Source organism: Podarcis tiliguerta, assembly GCF_965153285.1.
Source record: "Podarcis tiliguerta genome assembly, chromosome: 13".
NCBI classification, from domain to species: Eukaryota; Metazoa; Chordata; class Lepidosauria; order Squamata; family Lacertidae; genus Podarcis; species Podarcis tiliguerta.
The window spans coordinates 30,097,745-30,118,179 of record NC_139546.1 but is presented as its reverse complement, the minus strand read 5'-3'; the positions used below and the strand labels follow the sequence as shown (position 1 = coordinate 30,118,179).

Here is a 20,435-nt window from a genome sequence, read left to right as displayed (position 1 = left end):
CAAATTTTATCAATTTCTAATCTCCAATATCTAATGCTTTCAACCACCATTTCATCAATTTAGGTGAAAAAGATTTCTATCCCCGAGCTAATACAATTTTAGCTGCTACAAAGGAATTCACAATTCAAATGCCCCATAAAGATAAGCATCTCAAGAGCTGAATATATTATTTTCTTGGTGTTTTGAGAGCTTGTCCACAATCTTTGAGGTTATCCAGCCAAGTCTCAGTCAGCACAGACCCATTGAAATCAATTAAGCCCAAAGGCTCAGTTCCACATATGACGAACATTGGATGCACCTCTTCATTTGTAGGTCTAAATTGAAAATTTGCAGCAAAATCCTTCCTTTTGAGATGGTAGGGGAAGCTCAAAGTGATTTAATTCTTCTGAAACATCCACCCCAATTTCAGAGTGATAACCAGCAACTCTTCAATGCCTGTATCTAGTGGTTCAGGGTGGATTCTGTTGGGTCTACATACCAAAGCCAATGTTCAAACTTCTCCACATGCTAATAGTTCTCCAGCTTTTTCAACCATAAAGGACGGTGGGCTGACTCCCACTTCACAAAGCCGCTGATTATACATGCAAAGCACTCTATTATCTGGTTTTCCTCCTCAAAAATGAGAAGGCTGTTGGACTTGTTGGGAGTGTTGTTGGAGGAGTGGGAGAACCCATGACACACAGAAAAGGAAAACTGCCTCATGTTTCCATGGACAATGATCCTGGACCTTAAGGCTGTATTGCAGGGGTGGGGAGCCTACGACTCTCCAGATGTTACTGGACTCCAACTTCCATCAGTCCCAGATAGAATGATCAAAAGGCTATAGAATTTGTAGTCCAGAAACAACTGTAGGGCCACAGGTTGCCCACTTCTGCTGGCTTGGGTTATCTATTTTTGTTACTGATAGGAATAAAAAAGAGCATTAATGGTGACAAATAAATATAACAAAATGTGTAAACGTTCACACAGCTAAAACATTTCAAATATTTTTCAACCTGTGTTATTGATTTTCTTTGCTGAATTGTTCAAGATTCCTGGCCCATTTTCTCTATGTGTTTGTTCCAAACAGTCTACAAAGAGCACTTTGCACATCCTTGTTCCTGAAGCTGTAGATTAGAGGGTTCAGTAGAGGGGTGATGATGGCATAGAGCACAGAGACCAGCTGCTCCTGTTCAGTGGAATGGCTGGAGGATGGAGTTAGGTAAGTGAAGATGATGGTTCCATAGAAGATGCTCACCACAGTGAGGTGGGATGCACAGGTGGAGAAAGCTTTGATCCGACCCTGAGATGTATGTATTTTGAGCACAGTGAAGACAATGAAGATGTAGAAGAGTAGAGTTAGGAAGAAGGACATGGTAATGCCACATCCGGAGACTGTAAAGGTCACCAGTTTGCTCAGTCTTGTGTCAGAGTAGGAGAGGTGCAAAAGGGGAGGAATGTCACAGAAAAAGTGCTCTATTTGGTTTGAATTACAGAAGTCAAGGGAGAAAACCAAGGCTGTGTTGATGATAGAGTTGAAGTTGCCAACAGTCCATGAAACTGTTAGCAATCCTTTACAGGTTGGCTGGCTCATCAGCACGGTTTAGCGCAACGGGTGGCAGATGGCTGCGTAACGGTCATACGCCATGGCTGAGAGGAGTACACACTCTGTGCCTCCTAAAGTGACAAAGAAATACATCTGAAGAACACAGCCAGTGAAGGAGATGGTCCTGTCTCCTGACATGAGGTTCCAGAGCATCTTTGGGATAGTGGAAGAGGTGTAGCAGATCTCAATGAATGAAAGGTTGCCGAGGAGGAAGTACATTGGTGTCTGGAGGCACCGGTCCACACAAATCAAAGTCATGATGGCTAGATTTCCTACTAAAGTTAGCAGATAGATTAAAAGTACTAAGGAAAAAAGAAGTTTCTGTTGGGCTGGATCACTGGATAAGCCCAGGAGGATGAACTCTGTGACAACTGTGTGGTTCACCTTCATTCTGCTCATCTTTGACCATCTTTTATGATAGGGCTATAAGACTCCTTGTACCTGAAGCTCAACAGCAGATGTTATAAATGTACACTATTAGTGAGAAACAACATCGAGAAGTTAATTTAGAATTTTCTAGGTTTCACCAAATAAATTTCTGGAGAATTATGGAACTGATTGTAGCCGGCAGGGGCATTGCTAGGTACTTAAAGCACTAAGGACAGAGAGACCCGTGACACCATTTTGCATAAATGTAAACAATACCTCTGCGCAAAATAATATCATAGGTTGTTGGGATCTCACTGGCAATGCTCTTTACAGTTTGCCCACTTGCCCTGTAAGCATCTTTTTAAGCATAAAAGAAATGAAACATAAAGCATCCAAATATATAAATGCCCCACCTTTTTAGAAAATCTGAGATTCCTGTCTAACAAGGCTGCTTTAAAAGGGACTTGTAGCATGTAAAGCAAAGAGGTCACATAGAACCATAACGAGTGAGGTTGTGACCAGACGATTCCAAGACCCCTAGCTGTTCTTATTATGGTTCTTTAAATTTTTAAACCAGACTTGGATCAAACAGCTTCTTAAAGAGAGAACTCCCTAAAATCAAGGACTATCTTAGGGATCACTGGATTTTGCACACCTCCTTCTGTGAGCAGAGAGAGAGAGGTCTGTCCTTGAAAGCCTGTTCCTAGCTGCTGTGGAAAAGAGTGCCACAGTTGGTGCACTAATGGTGGAGAAGGGGGAAAGGAAACATTCTGGTGTGTGTTTGTGCATCCATCCATATCTCTCTCTCTCTCTCTCTCTCTTTCTCTGTGTGTGTGTGTGTGTGAGAGAGAGAGAGAGAGAGAGCGCTTTGGGTCATCTGGATCCAAATCTCTCCCATTTCTCCAACTCTCTAGCCACCCATCACTCTAGCCACCCATCTTCTGTCATGACTGATGCAAGACCAGTAGAGCTCAGGATTTGGCAGAATCACAGATTCTCCCTCCCCTCCTACAGAGGAGTGCTCTGTTACAGTGCAACCTCATATAAGTCTCCACTGAAGTAAATCCTTTTGTGGTAAGTGGATATACTGTTGTCATCTAAAATTACTTACCATATACTGAGTTACTTTTAAAAAATGATTTCATTTGTAAATACCAAAAAATGATAAATAACAAAGTGCAATACTAAAGATCTCACCAAGCTTTAAGTACGTCTTTACCTGTGCCATGCTCTTTATGCTTTTGTTTAATTGCAAGGAGTCATCCCTTTTGTAATCTCTTTCCAGAAAAAGATGTAGATAAAGATAGTATTTTCTTAAATCTCACAGACCAGTTTCAGTAGCTTGCTGGTCTACTTCTGCCTCCTCCACGATGCAGCTGCAAACTACATTACACCAGGTGTAGTAAATAATGCAGCGAGGTGTTCCTAGGGGATTGTGTGAATGTCTACTACATAAGGTCTTGATCTCTACAGACAGAATTAGTAGTTACTCGTGGAAGGTTTCCTCTAAGGACAGCTTAATATACTGTACAATCAGCACTGAGGATCTTATCAGAGCTTTTGCAAACCACCGAAACACAAAATTGACATTGGGATTTTCCATCAGCCTGTATCGTCATGATAACTTTGTTGTAGAAACAATTGGAAGATATATAGCTGGATATCCTGTACATATAACTTCAGTAGCATTAGGCTAATTTGTCCAATAAGGCTCATGGCAAAAGGAATTCTGTACTGCGTTGAATTTTTATATCTACCTTCTGATTTGTAAATGTTATCAACTATTCTACATGTCACACTTGGCATATCTAATAAAAATATCTTGTTCCTTGATTTCAGTAGGACTTGGTACAGGAGTAGTCAAAGTGATGTCATCATGGTGTTGTTGGAATCCAACTCCCAAAATCCACAGTCATCATGGTCAACAGTCAGAGATGAGACTTGTAGTCCAACAATATCTGGAGAGCACCATGTTGGCCACCCCTGACTTAGGATATTACCCAATGTATTTTAAACTAATCTGATGAATTTTGTGGTGGATCTTAACTTTTCAATTTACTGGTCCCATATCTATTATCTGTTCTTCCCAAGTGCTCTCTGAAGTGCTCCCTGCACTTCCTTGTTCCTGAAGCTATAGATCAGGGGGTTGAGCATGGGAGTGATGATGGCATACAGCACAGAAACTAGGCGGTCCTGTTCCATAGAATGAGTGGAGGAGGGCCGTATGTAGGTGTAAATGATAGTACCAAAGAAGATGCTCACCACAGTGAGGTGGGAAGCACAGGTGGAGAATGCCTTGATTCTACCATGAGCTGTGCGGATTTTGAGCACTGAGGAGACTATCAAGGCATAGGAGAGAAGGGTCAGGCAGAATGGCACAATGATAACACACCCAGAGATGGTGAAGGTTATGAGCTGGCTGACAAATGTGTCAGAACAAGAGATGTGCAGAAGGGGAGGTATGTCACAGAAGAAGTGGTCAATCTCATGGGAGTGACAGAAATTTAAGGAAAAGACCATTGCTGTGTTGACCATGGAATTGAAGTTGCCAACAGCCCATGAAACTGCCAGCAGACTCCTACGTACTGGTGGGCTCATGAGCAGAGTGTAGTGCAATGGGTGGCAGATAGCTGCATAGCGGTCATATGCCATGGCTGAGAGGAGCACACACTCTGTGCCCCCCAACGTGACAAAGAAATACATCTGCAGTGCACATCCTACAAAGGAGATTTTCTTGTCTCCCAACAAGAGATCCCACAGCATCTTGGGGACTGTGGTGGAAGTGTAGCAGATCTCAATAAAAGAGAGGTTTCCCAGGAGGAAGTACATGGGTGTGTGGAGGCTTTGGTCCACCCGAATTAATACAATGATGGCCAGATTCCCCGACAAAGTCAATAGATAGGCTGAAAGTCCTAAGGCAAAGAGAAGCATCTGATTCTTCACATCAATAGAGAATCCCATGAGGATAAACTCTGTGACACTTGTTGCATTCTCTCTTCCCATAGATTTGAGGGAGTCCATCTTCGGTCAGGATAGTGAGCCTTCCTAAGTGGGAGGGGAGGTCACAGCAGTTTGATCTGTTAATGCTGGTAGTTCTGTAAATAAGAAGCAGTGAGTCAGTTAGGATGTTTGCAAATAAGCTTTTATTGTTCACCTACAGTTGTCATTGTAATTTCACAGAATGTCTAGGCCAGGGCAGAAGGCATCCTGCGGGTAACTGCAGTAAAATACAGTGGTGCCCCGCAAGACGAATGCCTCGCAAGACGAAAAACCCGCTAGACAAAAGGGTTTTCCGTTTTGGAGGTGCTTCGCAGGACGAATTTGCTATGGGCTTGCTTCGCAAGATGAAAATGCCTTGCGATTCCTTGGTCCCCCCCCCCCCTTTTTCCCAAGCCCCTAAGCCGCTTAATAGCTGTTTGCTAAGCCGCTTAACAGCTGATCTAAGCTGCTTATCAGCTGATCTAAGCCGCTAATAGCCTTTTAGCAGCTAATCCGCTAATCCCTTAAGCCTTTAATAGCCGCTAATAGCCTTTTAGCAGCTAATCCGCTAATCCCTTAAGCCTTTAATAGCCGCTAATAGCCGCTAAACCGCTAATAGGCACTAATAGAGCTAATCCGGTAATGGGCTTGCTTCCCAAGACAAAAAAAAACCGCAAGACAAAGAGACTCGCGGAACGGATTCTTTTCGTCTTGCGAGGCACCACTGTATAGCTAGCTAGTTTAGGGCTAGTTAATGCATGAATGGGCTAAGACCATAGAATTGTTTTCTTAGACTCAGTTAGGTCACACCCCCTCAACTCTGGTGAAGTGAAACTTCCTTCTTCACTTGTTTTCACCATGTGAATTCATCAAGATAGGATGTGATTGAACTTGCTCTATAAAAAACTCAGACCATGTGCTTAGAAGTATTTCACAATTTTTGTATACTATTCTGGTGTTATTTGCTTCCAGAAAAAAATCTGTTTGCAAATAACATGAAAATATGTGTTAAATCTGCAATATATTCCACCATATTTCCAGAAGTGGCTGTTATGTTGTGTGAAATGTCCAATACAATGTGGCAGTTAATAGTTACTGAAGCAATGGGAAAATAAAATAAACTGCTGTATCAGTGCAGAGTAGACTAGAAATCAATGGCATTAAGTAACTTCAGTCCCTTGATCTTAATGGATCTATTCTGGGTATGCCTATGTACTGATGGCTATGCCTATGGCAATGTACTGATAGGAGCATTAAAATGCAGTTTCCCCATAGGATAAAAAGTATTAATGCTAAATAAATCAGGAAACATGATTACAGGATAATTCTGTAAATTACTTTAGAAATCTATGCATATTATAAAGCAAACCTAAAACATTTACAAATCTTTAAACTAGAAATACAAGGAAACATTTAAAATGTGAAAAATAATCAATAAACAATTCATGATTCCAAGGCTGTTAAGAAAATCTTAAGTGCCAGAAAGCCATATTTGAACAACTCCTCTTTCTTCTACATAGGATGCTAAAAGGGCACTTGTAGAGGCAGGTTTCATTCCTAGTCATGGGTTGGTATGCAGCTAAAATGTTCCTACCCACTTCTACAAATGCACAGCTGGTTATTACCAAGAACAAAAAGGCATTCCATATTTCTGACACAGATGCCCTATGTCCCTCTCCAGGAACCCAAATACAGGCCACTTCCACAATTACATGAATATGCTGTTCATGAGGGTTTCGGGCGAGGGACAGGACTGGAGAGGAGCAGTTCCCTGGATAAGTGCATATGAGACCTATAAGCTATTCTGATATGAACTCCAAAACTATTATTTAGAGAACAATGCTACCTCCCTCCCTCCAATGTTAATGGGTGGTGTGGTGTCCGGATGCTGTCAGCGGCTACTGGCTGGTTGCCCAGGAAAATATAAAGACAAGGGAAGGTTTCTTACCATCTTTTCTTATTTCAATATTTACAGAGAGAGGCTATAGAACCCAGCCTCTTGGATAATGGCGTTGTCCTGAGTGAATCTCCACCCCTGTCTCTCTCACTTCACCATTCGGCACTTCTACGGGTGTTGCTATGTGCCCTCTGTCTTTGAGCTCTTTGCTCTCTTACTTTCAAGGCTCACTGGGTTCTGGGAGATGGATGGTCTGGGATGCTTTCTAATGACACCGTGTCAGCCAGCCACAGTTCCCCTTCTGCCTCCTCCTCCTTTCCCATTATTTCCCAACTTTCCCCCTCATCTGCCTCTGAGCTGTGACCTCCCATAAACCACTGTTGTAAATCTATACTGTCTTTCTTTTCCTCCTCCCTGGAAGGGTCAGGAAGGGGAGGCAGTCCACCATTCCTCCTCTGCCCAGTCCCTGACAGGTGGGTATGTCTACTTGGTGACAACACTGAAGTTAAGAAGAAGGAAGGGTTGGTTAGCTTGCCTCCTCCCCTCTCTTTCCTGGTGCAGGCAGTGCTGGATTACCAAATAGGCAAAGTAGGTGCCGGCCTGTTAGGGGCTCAGCAATTTTAAAATAGGTTTATTAAAATTGTTGGTTGGTAAAATCAAAAACATATTAGGAGATAATTTGTGAGGGGCCCCTGAGATTTTGACTGCCTAGGGACCTCCGCAGGGTTTAATCTGGCACTGGACTCAAGCTGTAGCCTATATCTGCTGCCCTAGTCAGGGTGATCGGAGTTGTGGTCCAGCAGTCTCCAGAGGGCCACAGGTTTCCCATCTCTGGAGTAGACCTTTATTTCCTTTGCCCACAAAGGACTGTACACACTACAAGAAGTCTGTCTCCAACGATTAAAACCTCTGTTATATTGGCCATTAGTTAAAGAAGATGTATGTTTATTAATAAAACAAAAGGTGACATTTGTAGAAGAGTGAAAATAGAAAGAGACACCTTAAACAGGATCACATTTTGTATCTCAGAACAATCCTTGAAGCTGCCCACTGAGCTGCTTTCACAGTCCAGAAAACATGAGAAGAGCCATAGTTGAACAGGTAAGAGCCTCATTTCTTCCCTTTTACTATGTATGCTGCTTCAAAATGTAAAAGAGATACTAGTGTTGCCAGCCATTTCCAATCGGTGCTTCTTTCTTGGTACTGGAATTATCTCATCATCATCATCATCATCATCATCATACATTTTTATTTATACCCCGCCCTTCCTGGTTCAGAAAACTGGGCTCAGGGCGACTAACAACAATTTTAAAACACTTAATTGTAAAAGCAGCATAAAATACAGTATAAAAACATGAATAACAATAAAATTCTCATCACCTTGAGAAGTCAAAGTTCTTCCTGCCCTAGGCCCCAGTTGTTCTGGGGTGGCTTTTATCTATTATCTGAGAACCTTCATCTCTTCCCTTCTGCCACTGAATATCTACTACAGCCATCCTTTTGCTGTTTTTCTTTTTTAAAACCAAGACTATTTCCTCTGGGGCTGCAAGGTATAATGGGCATGAAGAAAAAGAGAGCACATGGATGATCATTAGCACTGCCTCTTGGGAGAGGGAGAAATAAGTTGATCCAGAAATAATAAATAATGTTTGTGGCTTTGGAAGTAAACTAGACTTGGGGCTGCTGAGTTTGTCAATAATTGCTCCCGGGGGATACTGTGAATCAAAGAGGACTACATCTTCCTTTAAATGTGTGGCTGCTGCTCACTCATTTCTCCCATGGTGTTACAGTAAAGGTAAAGGGACCCCTGACCATTAGGTTCAGTCGTGGCCAACTCTGGGGTTGCGGCACTCATCTTGCTTTATTGGCCAAGAGAGCCGGTGTACAGCTTCTGGGTAATGTGGCCAGTATGACTAAGCTGCTTCTGGCGAACCAGAGCAGCGCACGGAAACGCCGTTTACCTTCCTGCTGGAGTGGTACCTATTTATCTACTTCCACTTTGACGTACTTTCGAACTGCTAGGTGGGCAGGAGCTGGGACCGAACAATGGGAGCTCACCCCATCGCGGGGATTTGAACCGCCAACCTTCTGATCGGCAAGCCCTAGGCTCTGTAGTTTAACCCACAGCACCACCCGCGTCCCGTTTCACAGTATGTACTTAAATCAGGAGTAGCCATACAGTGAAGGCCCTGACAAGGACCTGTGGTCCACCAGATGTTGCTTTCCTGATCATTAGGGCTGATGGGAATTGGAGTCCAATGACATTTGGAGATCACAGATTCTTGCCCCTTCATTATAAATTCTTGTAAGGCTATTTTTATTTTATTTTACCAGAAATCAGAACACAGTTTACACTTATGAATTTAATGTATTTATTATCCACCATTCACCATAAGATCCTAGGGTAAATTTACAGCCATATACAGTGGTGCCTCGCAAGATGAAATTAATTCGTTCCGCAAGTCTCTTCATCTAGCGGTTTTTCCGTCTTGCGAAGCAACCCTATTAGCGGCTTAGCGGATTAGCGCTATTAGCGGTTTAGCGGCTATTAGCGGCTATTAGCGGCTTAAGGGATTAGCGGATTAGCTGCTAAAAGGCTAGTAGCGGTTTAGCGGCTTAGAAAAAGGGGGTGGGGAGCGAAAAAAAATCTCAAGACTCGCAAGACATTTTCATCTTGCTAAGCAAGCCCATAGGGTAATTCGTCCTGCGAAGCACCTCCAAAACAGAAAACCCTTTCGTCTAGCGGGTTTTCCGTCTTGCGAGGCATTCGTCTTGCGGGGTACCACTGTAATAATAAACCATTAAAATAAACTTAAAAGTTTACAAACCGATATGAAATACAATGGTACCTCGGGATGTGAACAGGATCCATTCCGGAGCCCTGTTCACATCCTGAATGGAATGCAAGACGCGACAGCGCGTCTGTGCATCCACGGGTCGCGTTTCTGCACTTCTGCACGTGCGCGTGACGCATGTGCGTGGTGAAACCCGGAAGTAAAGCACTCCGTTACTCCCGGGTCACCACGCAGTGCAACCCGAATTTGTCTAACCTGAAGCGTATTCATCCCGAGGTATGACTGTATTAAAATAAATCAATTTAACACTGCATTAGTAGCCAACAGTTTTACTAGCATAAAGCAAGTCAGTGTAATGAAGCTGGCATAAAGTTACACCAGAGCCCAACCCCTTTCAGCATCAGGGATGTTGTCGCTGCTGCTCTGCCAAAGGTTGGCAGAGGGGAAAACAACCTTTTCAAATAGTGTCCTATGCCAGCTTGTCACGTCGTGTAAAGCGTGTTCTCCAATAAATGAGAGCACGTGTTGCGGTGTGGGCCACCGGGCCAGGCCTCTTGTTGCCAGGCTGGTTAATAGTTATTGCCTGGCATCTGTGATTGGATAACCGGGTTGCTGGGGCAAATTGTATGTTGCAAATTGAGTGGGTGGGACCATAGTCTTTAAATATTGGTGCACTCTGGTTTCTCTTTCTCTTTGCAGAGTGCATCGGATCAGGAGCAATCTTCTCATTGTCTGGTTACATTTCTTTATTTCCCCCCTTCTTTTTAATCCTCTCTAGTCCCTTAATTAATTTAATTCCCCTCTCTAGTCCCTTAATTAATTTAATTCCCCTTTTTTCCTGTTTGATTTCCCACCCCACCCCTTTCCCTGCCCTGTGGGTAGAGTCTCCCTGTACCTGTGAGCGCTGCCTGTGCATAATCCTCCTGGGCTTGCCTTTCCCAATAGGGAGAGAGCCCCCATTAGGGGCTTTCTTTTGCAAAGAGGTTTCCCCCATTTTTGCCTGTTTAATTGTGGGGCTAGTCAGGGCTGTTCCCAGCCTAGCTAGAATCACTTCGTTTATAGTATCCCCAGAGGTTGGCTTTATTTTGGTTGCATGCAGTGCTGTTGGCCGAGTTTTAATTTAGCCTTGGGCAGGAGCACTATATTGAGTTCCTTTAATATTGCAATGAGACAAAAAAGGCAGAGAGCAGAAGCATGGAGGCCTTCACGGCCTTCTCGGCCTGCACATATCATTCAAGCCTAAGCCTGCTACAGTTAGCAGTACAGTAAATTCCCAGCTTACCTGGAATCACTTTCGTTTATAGTATCCTCATAGGTTGGCTTTATTTTGGGTGATTGCAGTGCTGTTGGCCAAGTTTTAATTTAGCCTTGGGCAGGAGCACTATATTGAGTTCCTTTAATATTGCAATGAGACAAAAAAGGCAGAGAGCAGAAGCAGGGAGGCCTTCACGGCCTTCTCGGCCTGCACATATCATTCAGGTCTAAGCCTGCTACAGTTAGCAGTACAGCAATTGTTAGTCTCCGTGGCATGTGACTCACTTTCTCTATAAGAATTTATCTGTTTGCAGGCTCACTGGTGGCTAATGTATATCTTAGGCAGACAGAGTGGAGCCAGCGGCTCTCCGTGCCTCCAGTGAGCACTCTGTGTATGCTCTTTAACTATGCTGTTTCTGAACAAGTTTATTTTCTTCAAGTTTGTTTGCCCTGATAGTGGCAACTGCCATTTTAGAGATGAGCCATTGTGGCTTAGTGGCTAGAGCGCAGGACTAGGACCTGGGAGACAGGGTTCATATCCCCCACTTAGCCATTCTTATCACATAACATAACAAGCTGCTCCTTTTGGACTATTCTGTTGCTTGGTAGTTCGGCCCACTTGTGATATTGCTCCCAAAAAGAAGTTTGGGTTTCTTGAGGGCGTGCTTCCCTCTAAAGGGCAAACAGGGGCACCTGGACAGGCGGTGGGCTGCCTCGAGTTTGTTAACTCATTGGAAACATTTATGTCTGGCCTAGCAAGTGATCTTAGGGCTTGGCCCGCTTGGCCCTAGAATTTGATGGCCTCTGGCAGCGTTTACGGCCTGAATAGCTTCCCCATGTGGTGCACAAAGCATTGGTTTCACCAGTTCCTCACATTTAGTTTTTTGCAGACTATGACAGAGCCTTTGCAGATGCCTCCAGAGATTGCTTCTCCTGCAGAGGTTGACTTGCTGATGCCCTAGGTGCCTTCTTCCAGAAGGAAGCGTCTTCAGAGGTGGCGATCCAGGAGCAGGGAAAAGGGGAGCAGGGATGATGCTTACACCTCCTTGCAGGTATGTCAAACCTGGGTCTCTAGGGACCATCCTGGATAGCTCAGCTGGTCAGCGTATGGTGCCGGTAATCCATCAGATGTCTACTACCAGACTTTTAGAAGACATCTAAGGCAGCCCTGTTTAGGGAAGCCTTTAATGTTTGCTGCATTACTGTATTTAATCTTTTGTTGGAAGCTGCCCAGAGTGGCTGAGCAAGCCCAGCCAGATGGGCGGGGTACAAATAGATCATCATCACCATTATTATTATTATTATTATTATTATTATTATTATTATTATTTTGTGGGAGAGTGGACTAGATCATCCTCAGGGTCCCTTCCACCCCACTATTCTTTAAGTTGCAATTCACTATGGGAACGTTAGATGCAGGGCTGCCATTATCCCCTCAGCTTGCTAGGATCGCAGGGACGAGGACATGTGGACCACTTGCGCAGCTCCACATTTCAAATGGAAATTCCCTGAGCAATAGAACCTTAAGCTGTATGCAGGAAGCTGGCTCGGCAGCAGCTTTGTTGGGACTTTTTAGGGTTTCTGGCCGGCGTTGGCTCTGTAAATTTACACATCATGGTGGCAACTCAAGGCAGGGCATTCTGCCCAAGTGGGGGCTGGCGACTAGCAAGCAATAACTCGATACCTCTCACCCATATTTCCATAAAAATATCTTCCTTGAAAGCCTGGCTAAAAGGTTATCTAGATGGGTCAGTGGTTTTGTGCTTGTGGGAAGGGTTTTCCCAAGGTTTGGGATTCCTCTGGCTTTTCAGCCAGTGGCTCAGAATACAGCAACTCAAAGCCAGTCAGAGAGCTACCTGTGGTAGCAAGTAAGAAGGTTAGGAAGCAGCTTTCATTGGGACGCATGGAGGTATCCCTTTGATTCTCCTGCCATTCCTATTTTCATTTATCCCCTTTGGGGATCGTCCCTAAGAAAGCGCCATATATTCCCCCTTATAATTTATCGCATCCCATAGGCACCTCAGTGAATGACTCTCTGGAATTGTTCCGTGAAATATGCATCTTTGGATCAGGCAGTTGAGCTTACCAACAAATTGGATGAAGGCCTGGTTGACATTATGCGATATTGAATTGGCTGTTAGGCTGCTGCTGGTTCACCCTCTAGATTATAAGTAGTTGGGCTTTAATTAGATGGTCCTTACATTTATAAGGCGATGCCAATGGGTTGCGCTATAGGCTGTGCAGCACTCAAGTCCTTTAGCGTCTTTCTGGATTGAACATTGTGAGTCAAGACTCGTTTAACTGGGGGTACCATTATTTGGATTATCTTACTGGCTGGTTCATGTGACATCAGCCTCTGCTAAGGCTTACTGTACGCCCCTTTTATTCCCTGAGGAGCTGGGTGTTCCCAGTGGATAGGACAGTGGCTCCACTGCCCCTTTAACGTATTTGGGGGCTAGCTGGATACCGTTGCTCATACCTCTGCTTGCCTGTGGAAAAGCTGTTTGCCGTGAAGGACGTTATTCTTGTAATACTTCCTCTGATAGCAAATGTTGCTTTGTCAGATTCTATCATTGCTAGGTCAGTTTTAAAAAATAAAATAAAATAAAATTGGCATGCAGGGTGGTTGTTCCAGGCTGTCCCTTCCATTCCTGCTTTGCCAGGTGGTCTCATGGCCCAGGGTCCCTTCATTATCCTGTACAGTGGCCGGGAGCCTGGCAGGGCAAGGCACTCACATGTGACCTAACTTTTCTTGAGTTTTCCCCATTGTAGTGTCAGCGCACATCTGGACTGAGGAGTACAGGGACCGTCGGGTCTCTCTTGGTCTGATAACCAGGCAGTGTGAGGGTCCTGGCAAAATGGTCCTCATGCTTCGGCAGTCTCCGCCCCCCTTTTATGTGCTTTCCAGCTGCACTGCTTAAGGTTTAATATTGCGTTTCTGCTCGCTTTATTACGGGATCATCTATTGTTTTCGCTGTCACTATATCCTGTTTTCAGTTGGAGAGCTTCAGATCCTGGGCTCTGGACGCTCAGCTATAGCCGGATTTTCTGGAGCTCCTGTGGCGCTTTGGCAACAATTGATAATTAAGAGGAGGAGTAGCTTACATTTCCCCTTCTGCTTTCAGGTCTTATGAGAAGGCCTGGACTGATTTCTTAGCGTTTAGCTGGCAGTCCTCGGCCATTCAGAGGAACTTGCCTCCATTCTCTGAGCAGGACCTGCAGTAATTCACCCACCTGCTGCAGATCGGATGCACTGTTAAAACTATCAGAATTCAGTCCGCTGCAATGTCTGCTGGAGTAAAGCTTTAATTTTTCAGAGACTCTCCTAAAAGTGTGTCGTGCGCAGGGTCTCGGAAGGTTGGTAAAGGCTCCAGCCTTCACAGGACTGCAGGCAGGAAGCCGGTCAATCTTGACCTATGCAGTATCCGCAACAAGTTAATACTTGTCTCCTGGTTCTAGTTCTAGACGAGACTTTTTTCAGTATTCCATTGTAATTTTGGTGTACTGAGGGTTGGGGAAATTGTGTTGGAGCCAGCACGGGGCTGAGAGTTTGGAGGCTTATTGCCTCTGGATTTTTCCTTATCTGCTTTGGAGCTTGTCATAAGTGTCTGGAGCTCTAAGTCAGACCTAGTGGGCAGCGTTGCCATCATTGGCGTTCCAGTCACAGATAAGGTGAGCCCTTGCCCTGTTATTGTATACTAGAAATATTTGGCTTTTCGTTCCCCTGGGGGCTGGCTCGATTCTAGAAGTTGCTGGTTCTCGTGGGTTGCTCCTTCGGGATATATGTGTTTCCCTTTTGGAGTTGAGACTTGTAGTGCGCAACTCCACAAACTGACCAGCTGGGTCGGGGGGAGGTTGTCTGCCTCCCAGTGACTGGGGAGGTGGGCCCGTTCCCAGTCAAGGATGTAAGGAAGTACTTGACCTTGAGACCTCCTGGGGACAGCCCCCTACTCATGCAATAAAATGGTCACCCTTTGGCGCGACACCAGTTCACATAAGTCATACGTAAGGCCATCTCTGCTTGTGGGATCTCGGCCTCTGGTTTCGCTCCTCATTCCTTTCGCATAGGTGCAGTGACTATGGCAGCCCATTGGGGCTTCTCAGCCGCCAGGATCAAGGATTTGGGGAGATGGAAATCGTATGCTTTCAAGGGTTATGTGCGAAACAAAATGCTGAGTTTGGTACTGATGCTTGTTGTTTCAACCCTTGTAGATCCCACGCTGGTCCGCGTCTGGATAGTGGGACACAGCATCGTTCATTGGGCTGGCAGCAGAGCGAGGCAGTCTGCAAGAGGAGCGTGTCTCGGCCTCCCACAGCACGTGCAAGTGTCATGGTTTTCCAGACGCGGAATGTCATGGAGAGAGTTTATGCCGCTGATTGGTCACCGGCTGCTCTCAGACCTCCCCCCCTATGGCCATAGTGGTGCAGCTGGGGAAAAAATGATGTGGCAACTATTGATTGCCTTGCTTTGTGCACCTCAATCCAAAAGGGATTTGGAGGCATTGGCAGCCTTAGTACCTTCAGTGAGAATAATTTGGTCTCACCGGTTGCAGAGGCAAACCTGGCGCGGTGTTCCCGCCCGGAGGCCGCTGAAAGGGCCAGGAAGCGCATTAACTCTGCTGTTTGCGTGAAGGTATTGGAGCTGGGTGGTTTGGCGATTTCGCACCCAGACATTAATTTTAAGGCTGAGGCCCTTTACCGGGCAGATATAGTGCACCTCTCTGATTTGGGGAATGATGTTTGGCTGGATGTGGTGGCTACTAAATTGGCTTCCTGGTTGGGTTTGTGAGTGGTTGGCGGCGAGCGTTAGAGCTCGTGTGGCGGTTAGGCATTGGTTATAATATGCTGGTGGTGGAGGGGGCTGAACAGGCGGTGCCTGCCCCTCCTATTGCGATGAAGGGAATTCCGTTAAAGGAATCCTGGGGCTTGCCATGATTTCGTCCAATCCCTGTTATGGGACCAGGGCTGCCCAATCCCTGTTATGGGAATCTCTGTTATGGGACCAGGGCCGCCCAATCCCTGTTATGGGAATCCCTGTTATGGGACCAGGGCCGCCCAATCCCTGTTATGGGAATCCTTGTTATAGGACCGGGCAGGCAAGCTTTCGGGGAGCTGCTGGGGAGAGCGGCGTGGGTCCGACGCTTAGCTCAGGTGACCCCCCAGTTTGACTTTCTCTTCTACTGGCTACCGATCGGACCTCGGGATGCCAGTTCTGTCCCAGGCGGGGGGACAGATAGTCATAACCAATGTCTAAACAACCACTCACTGATTTTGTATTTTAATAAAGTTGTGGCCAAAATAGTGCCCAAAAATCCAAAACTAAATTACGTGTTATGTGTGAAGTTATTTGAGGGGTGGCCTGGGGACCTACACGCGCAACTGAGCTGCATGGGTTTAGAAAACAGACCCCAACTCTCTGGTTCCACACCAGGAAATGGCAACTGAAGCATAATTTTGCAGTGTCTATTATTCTGGATAGTATTTCAGGTACAGTGGTACCTTGGGTTACAGACACTTCAGGTTACAGACTCCACTAACCCGGGTTAAGAACTTTGCTTCAGGATGAGAACAGAAATCATCTGGTGGTTGCATGGCGGTAGCAGGAGGCCCCATTAGCTAAAGTGGTGCTTTAGGTTAGGAACAGTTTTAGGTTAAGAATGGACCTCCGGAAGGAATTAAGTTCTTAACCCGAGGTACCACTGTACTCAAGTGGTTAACACTAAGAGAGGTGATACAGCTGCTGGGATGAAAACTTGCAAAAGGCATTTGGATTTGAAAGCAAGCATTCTCACTATGCCTGGATGAGAGAGTTGTTTAAATTAAAGCTTGAATCTAAGCATGTTCTTGTTGTGGAAAATCCATTTGATTTCCCATTATATTCTGAGAACATATAAAAAAGAACACTGGCAAAATATTGCAGGAATGCTCTAGGGAGCTTTTCAGGGGCCCTTTACAAAGACATTTAGAATTTTGGAGGAGAATGCAAATTATATTGATTTCAAAGGGGAAAAGTTAAGCAAGAGATCTGAGTTTCGTATTCACAGCCATGAGATGTTAAAGCAGCTAACTTTGGCTGGGACATACCCATTCACATCTGCATAAAATGGATAACTATCTTTTTAAAAAAATCCTTATGTCATCATTCATGTTTCCACATTCTATTTCTCTTTCATTCATCCTCGATGTAAGTTGCATGGGTGCACATATCTGTCTACACACTAGCCATTATTCACAAAGGGAGGCTAGTGTGCATTTCATATGGAATGATCCAAGAGCAAAACAGACTTTCACACTTTTAATTGGCTACTCTGCTTTAGTCAATGACAACAATAAATATGAACACTGTAAATATTGTTTAATATTTTAATGTGCCCACTCATTAGCATTCCAAGCAAAACAGAGCTTCTCGGTTTTTTGTCATGAAGTTAAAGCCAGGCCTATCTAAAGAAAAAAGCTGACAGTCATGTGGGTTCTGAAAATTCAGTGCCTTCTTCTATCAAGTCCATTGCATGACTTTTCGGAAAGCCCCTTTCACATCCTTGTTTCTCAAGCTGTAGATGATTGGATTAAGCATTGGTGTGAGGATCCCATAGAGCACAGGCAATGCCCGGTCCTGCTCCTGGGAGTAAGTGGAGTTGGGACGAATGTATGTGAAGATGATGGTACCAAAATAAATGTTGACTACAGTCAAGTGTGAAGCACAGGTGGAAAATGCCTTGAGCCGCCCTTCTTTGGTGCGGATCCTTAGGATGGTCAAGACTATGTAGACATAAGACACCAGAGTAACCAGGAAGGAACCCATGATCACACCTCCACCCACCACAAAAGTAGCAATCTGATTGACCTGAGTGTCAGAACAGGAGAGCTGGAATAGGGGTGGGATGTCACAGAAAAAGTGCTGGATGACATTGTCCCGACAGAAGGACAAATGGGACATCAGGCCCGAGTGCACACCTGAGTTAGACAAGCCAAGGATCCAAGCAGCTGCTGCGAGCCAGGCACACACTTTTCGGCTCATGAGCACACTATAGTGCAGTGGGTGGCAAATGGCTGCATAGCGGTCATATGCCATGACACCCAGCAGAAGGCACTCGATGCCACCAAAGGAGATGAAGAAGTACATCTGAGAGAAGCAGCCAGCTAGGGAAATACTCTTGTCTTGAGAGAGGTAATTCATCAGCATCTTAGGGACTGTGGAGGTTGTGTACCCAATGTCCACTACAGAAAGATTGGCCAGAAAGAAATACATGGGGTTGTGAAGTCTGTTGTCCAAACTGATTATGAGAAAAATTAAAATGTTTCCAAAAAGAGCCACCAGATAAATTACAAGAAAGACGCCAAAGAGAAGGACCTGGATCTCAGGATTGTCAGAGAGTCCTAGGAGGATAAATTCTGTGACGGCTGTTTCATTCAGGATCATCTGTGGTGGCAGTGTCATCTGTGAAGAAACATGGATGTAGCATTTTTCAGCTATTTTGTTTTTTCTTCCAAATATGAGATCTGAAATGTAAGACTCAGCCACACAATTACCTGTACAAGTACAGGCACTTTCAGTGTACTACAGCTCTGATTAGTTAATACACAGGAGCCTTGAGTTTGATTTCAATTCTCTTTCACTTTTCCCAGCTCTGCCTCATCTCCCCATCCTAAACTCTTAGCTCTTTTATTTCTTTAGTGTTCCATGAATAAATGGAACACTTCCTTCTAGAAGCCTCAAATAAATCTCAGCAGCATAGGAATATCTGATCCAGTCTGAGGGTTTGTGGAAGGAAGGGGCTATATTTGTTCTTGGGGAATTAAAGGGCATTTAAGGAATAAAAGTTCCATCTTCCCTCTCTCCACCCCCCTTTCTTTTTTCTTTCTTTTTTCTTCTCCCCCTAATGCCTCAACAAATGAAATGGATTTGTAAAAATGTTACATGGAGAAAAACACACACGAGACATTACACTTACTTCTGTAAAACAAGAAAATCCTTAATAATAATAATAATAAAAAGAAAAAAATTTGTGAGGAAACACTGTGTAAACACTAATAAAGAACAATTAAATCCACACACAAAAAGGGGGGGGGGGGGACAGGAACAGTCACAGATGGAAGAGTTTGCCTCACATCTCCCCGAAGAGATATTTCTTAATGAGGAAATTTCTGAGAACAATAATCTTTTTCATTTTCTCTTCCCAAAAAATATTTTGGAAAATGTTCATTGAATGTTCTCCCACTTTCTGCAATGGCTCCCATCCCACTGTGCCTGACCTGTTACATCCCCTAGAAGGCTCCATTGCAAAATTTCTCTAAATATTCTACACCACTTCTTGTGGCATGCACTATCCTTTTATCCAACAGCACTAGCATAATATTCTGTTGCAACATGACCTCTTATCCCACTTTCCCGAGCAGCTTGACTTTTCAAGGATGACTTCATTATGCAGCCTGTCTCTCTCCTGTCTCTGATTTAAAAATGAAGCATTGTGAAGTTTGCTGCTAAGGCTACTGCATGTTTGTCAAAAGCAAATTAACTGCAGCTTTCTCTGAATACCCAAGTTAACAAACAAAAAAAGAAAGAAAAAGAAAGAAAGAAAGAAGAAAGAAGACCTACCATTTCGGTGTCTATCTGTATGCTAGCATGATCCACAACTCAGTTAAATTCAAATACTTGAATTTAAAACAGGGGTAGGGAACCTGTGACCCTGCAAATGTTATTGGACTCCAACTCACATCAGCCCCAGTTATGATGGTCAAAGTTCAGGAATGATGAAAGTTGTAGTTCAGCAACATCTGCAGTGTCACAACTCCCCTTCTGCCGATAGAAAACAATTTGGGGATGACATTGTAAATGGTATTACCTTTTGTGTGAAAGACCAATATACAGCATTAATGAATCCCTTTTTACAAAAATGGAGCATAGGCAAGCATTCCAAAGTCTCCTTGGTTTTTGAAAGCAGTAAGAGGATAAGTTGAGTTAGTTGTGCTTTTGTTCAACATTAAGTCTCCCACTGTTCCCAGCCAGCCAGATATTAATAAACAGGATTTGATACAGCTGGTGCTCTATGCTACCAGCATTTGTTATTAAGCAGTATACTGCCCATACATCTGGAGGTTCAATTGTTCTGTTTCTAGTGTTTGAACTGTGACTTATTTCTTTAACAATGCACACACATGCACACGCATACACACACACACACTCACACACACACAGCTTAATTGTAAACAAAACCTCTAAACACCTGCAAAGAATAATTTTTAAAAATACATTGAAACTGTCAGTAAAAACCAAAGCTTTAAAACAAGTTTGTTTGTTTTTAAAATCAGAATATGGCAAGTCAGTGCTTGATGGTGGAATCATTTAGAGAAAAATGCATGTCTGAAGTAAACATTGCGCTTGGACTGAGGAGACGCCAAATTCAGTCTTGAGCTTAAAGACTCACACAGTGGCTATGGGGAAACTCACTATCTGTCAACCTCAGATGCCTCATCTTTAAAACTGGAATGTGACTCAATTGTGTCTTTTTGACATCTGAGAAATGTATGAAATAATATTATGTGCTAGAAAAAATGA

General features: G+C 44.2%; 2 protein-coding genes and 1 pseudogene across 3 annotated transcripts; all 3 read right to left on the bottom strand.

Moving 5' to 3' along the window:
- Positions 1 to 1,048: 1,048 nt before the first annotated feature.
- On the bottom strand, positions 1,049 to 1,984 carry LOC310662177 (olfactory receptor 5AP2-like; annotated as a pseudogene). Its single transcript has one exon. The product of its transcript is annotated as an olfactory receptor 5AP2-like (transcript).
- Positions 1,985 to 4,027: 2,043 nt separating this feature from the next.
- On the bottom strand, positions 4,028 to 8,579 carry LOC310663376 (olfactory receptor 5F1-like; the record flags this gene model as incomplete). The annotated part of the gene is made up of 2 exons (XM_083411189.1): positions 8,211 to 8,579; positions 4,028 to 5,049 (listed from the first exon to the last, which is right to left on the bottom strand). Exon 2 carries the CDS (start codon positions 4,973 to 4,975, stop codon positions 4,028 to 4,030), a length of 948 nt encoding a protein of 315 aa, XP_083267315.1. The 5' UTR covers positions 4,976 to 5,049; positions 8,211 to 8,579.
- Positions 8,580 to 17,375: 8,796 nt separating this feature from the next.
- On the bottom strand, positions 17,376 to 18,317 carry LOC310663382 (olfactory receptor 5AP2-like; the record flags this gene model as incomplete). Its single annotated transcript, XM_083411195.1, has 1 exon — positions 17,376 to 18,317. The coding sequence occupies one exon, from the start codon at positions 18,315 to 18,317 to the stop codon at positions 17,376 to 17,378; it is 942 nt and encodes a 313-aa protein (XP_083267321.1).
- Between the last annotated feature and the right edge of the window lie 2,118 nt (positions 18,318 to 20,435).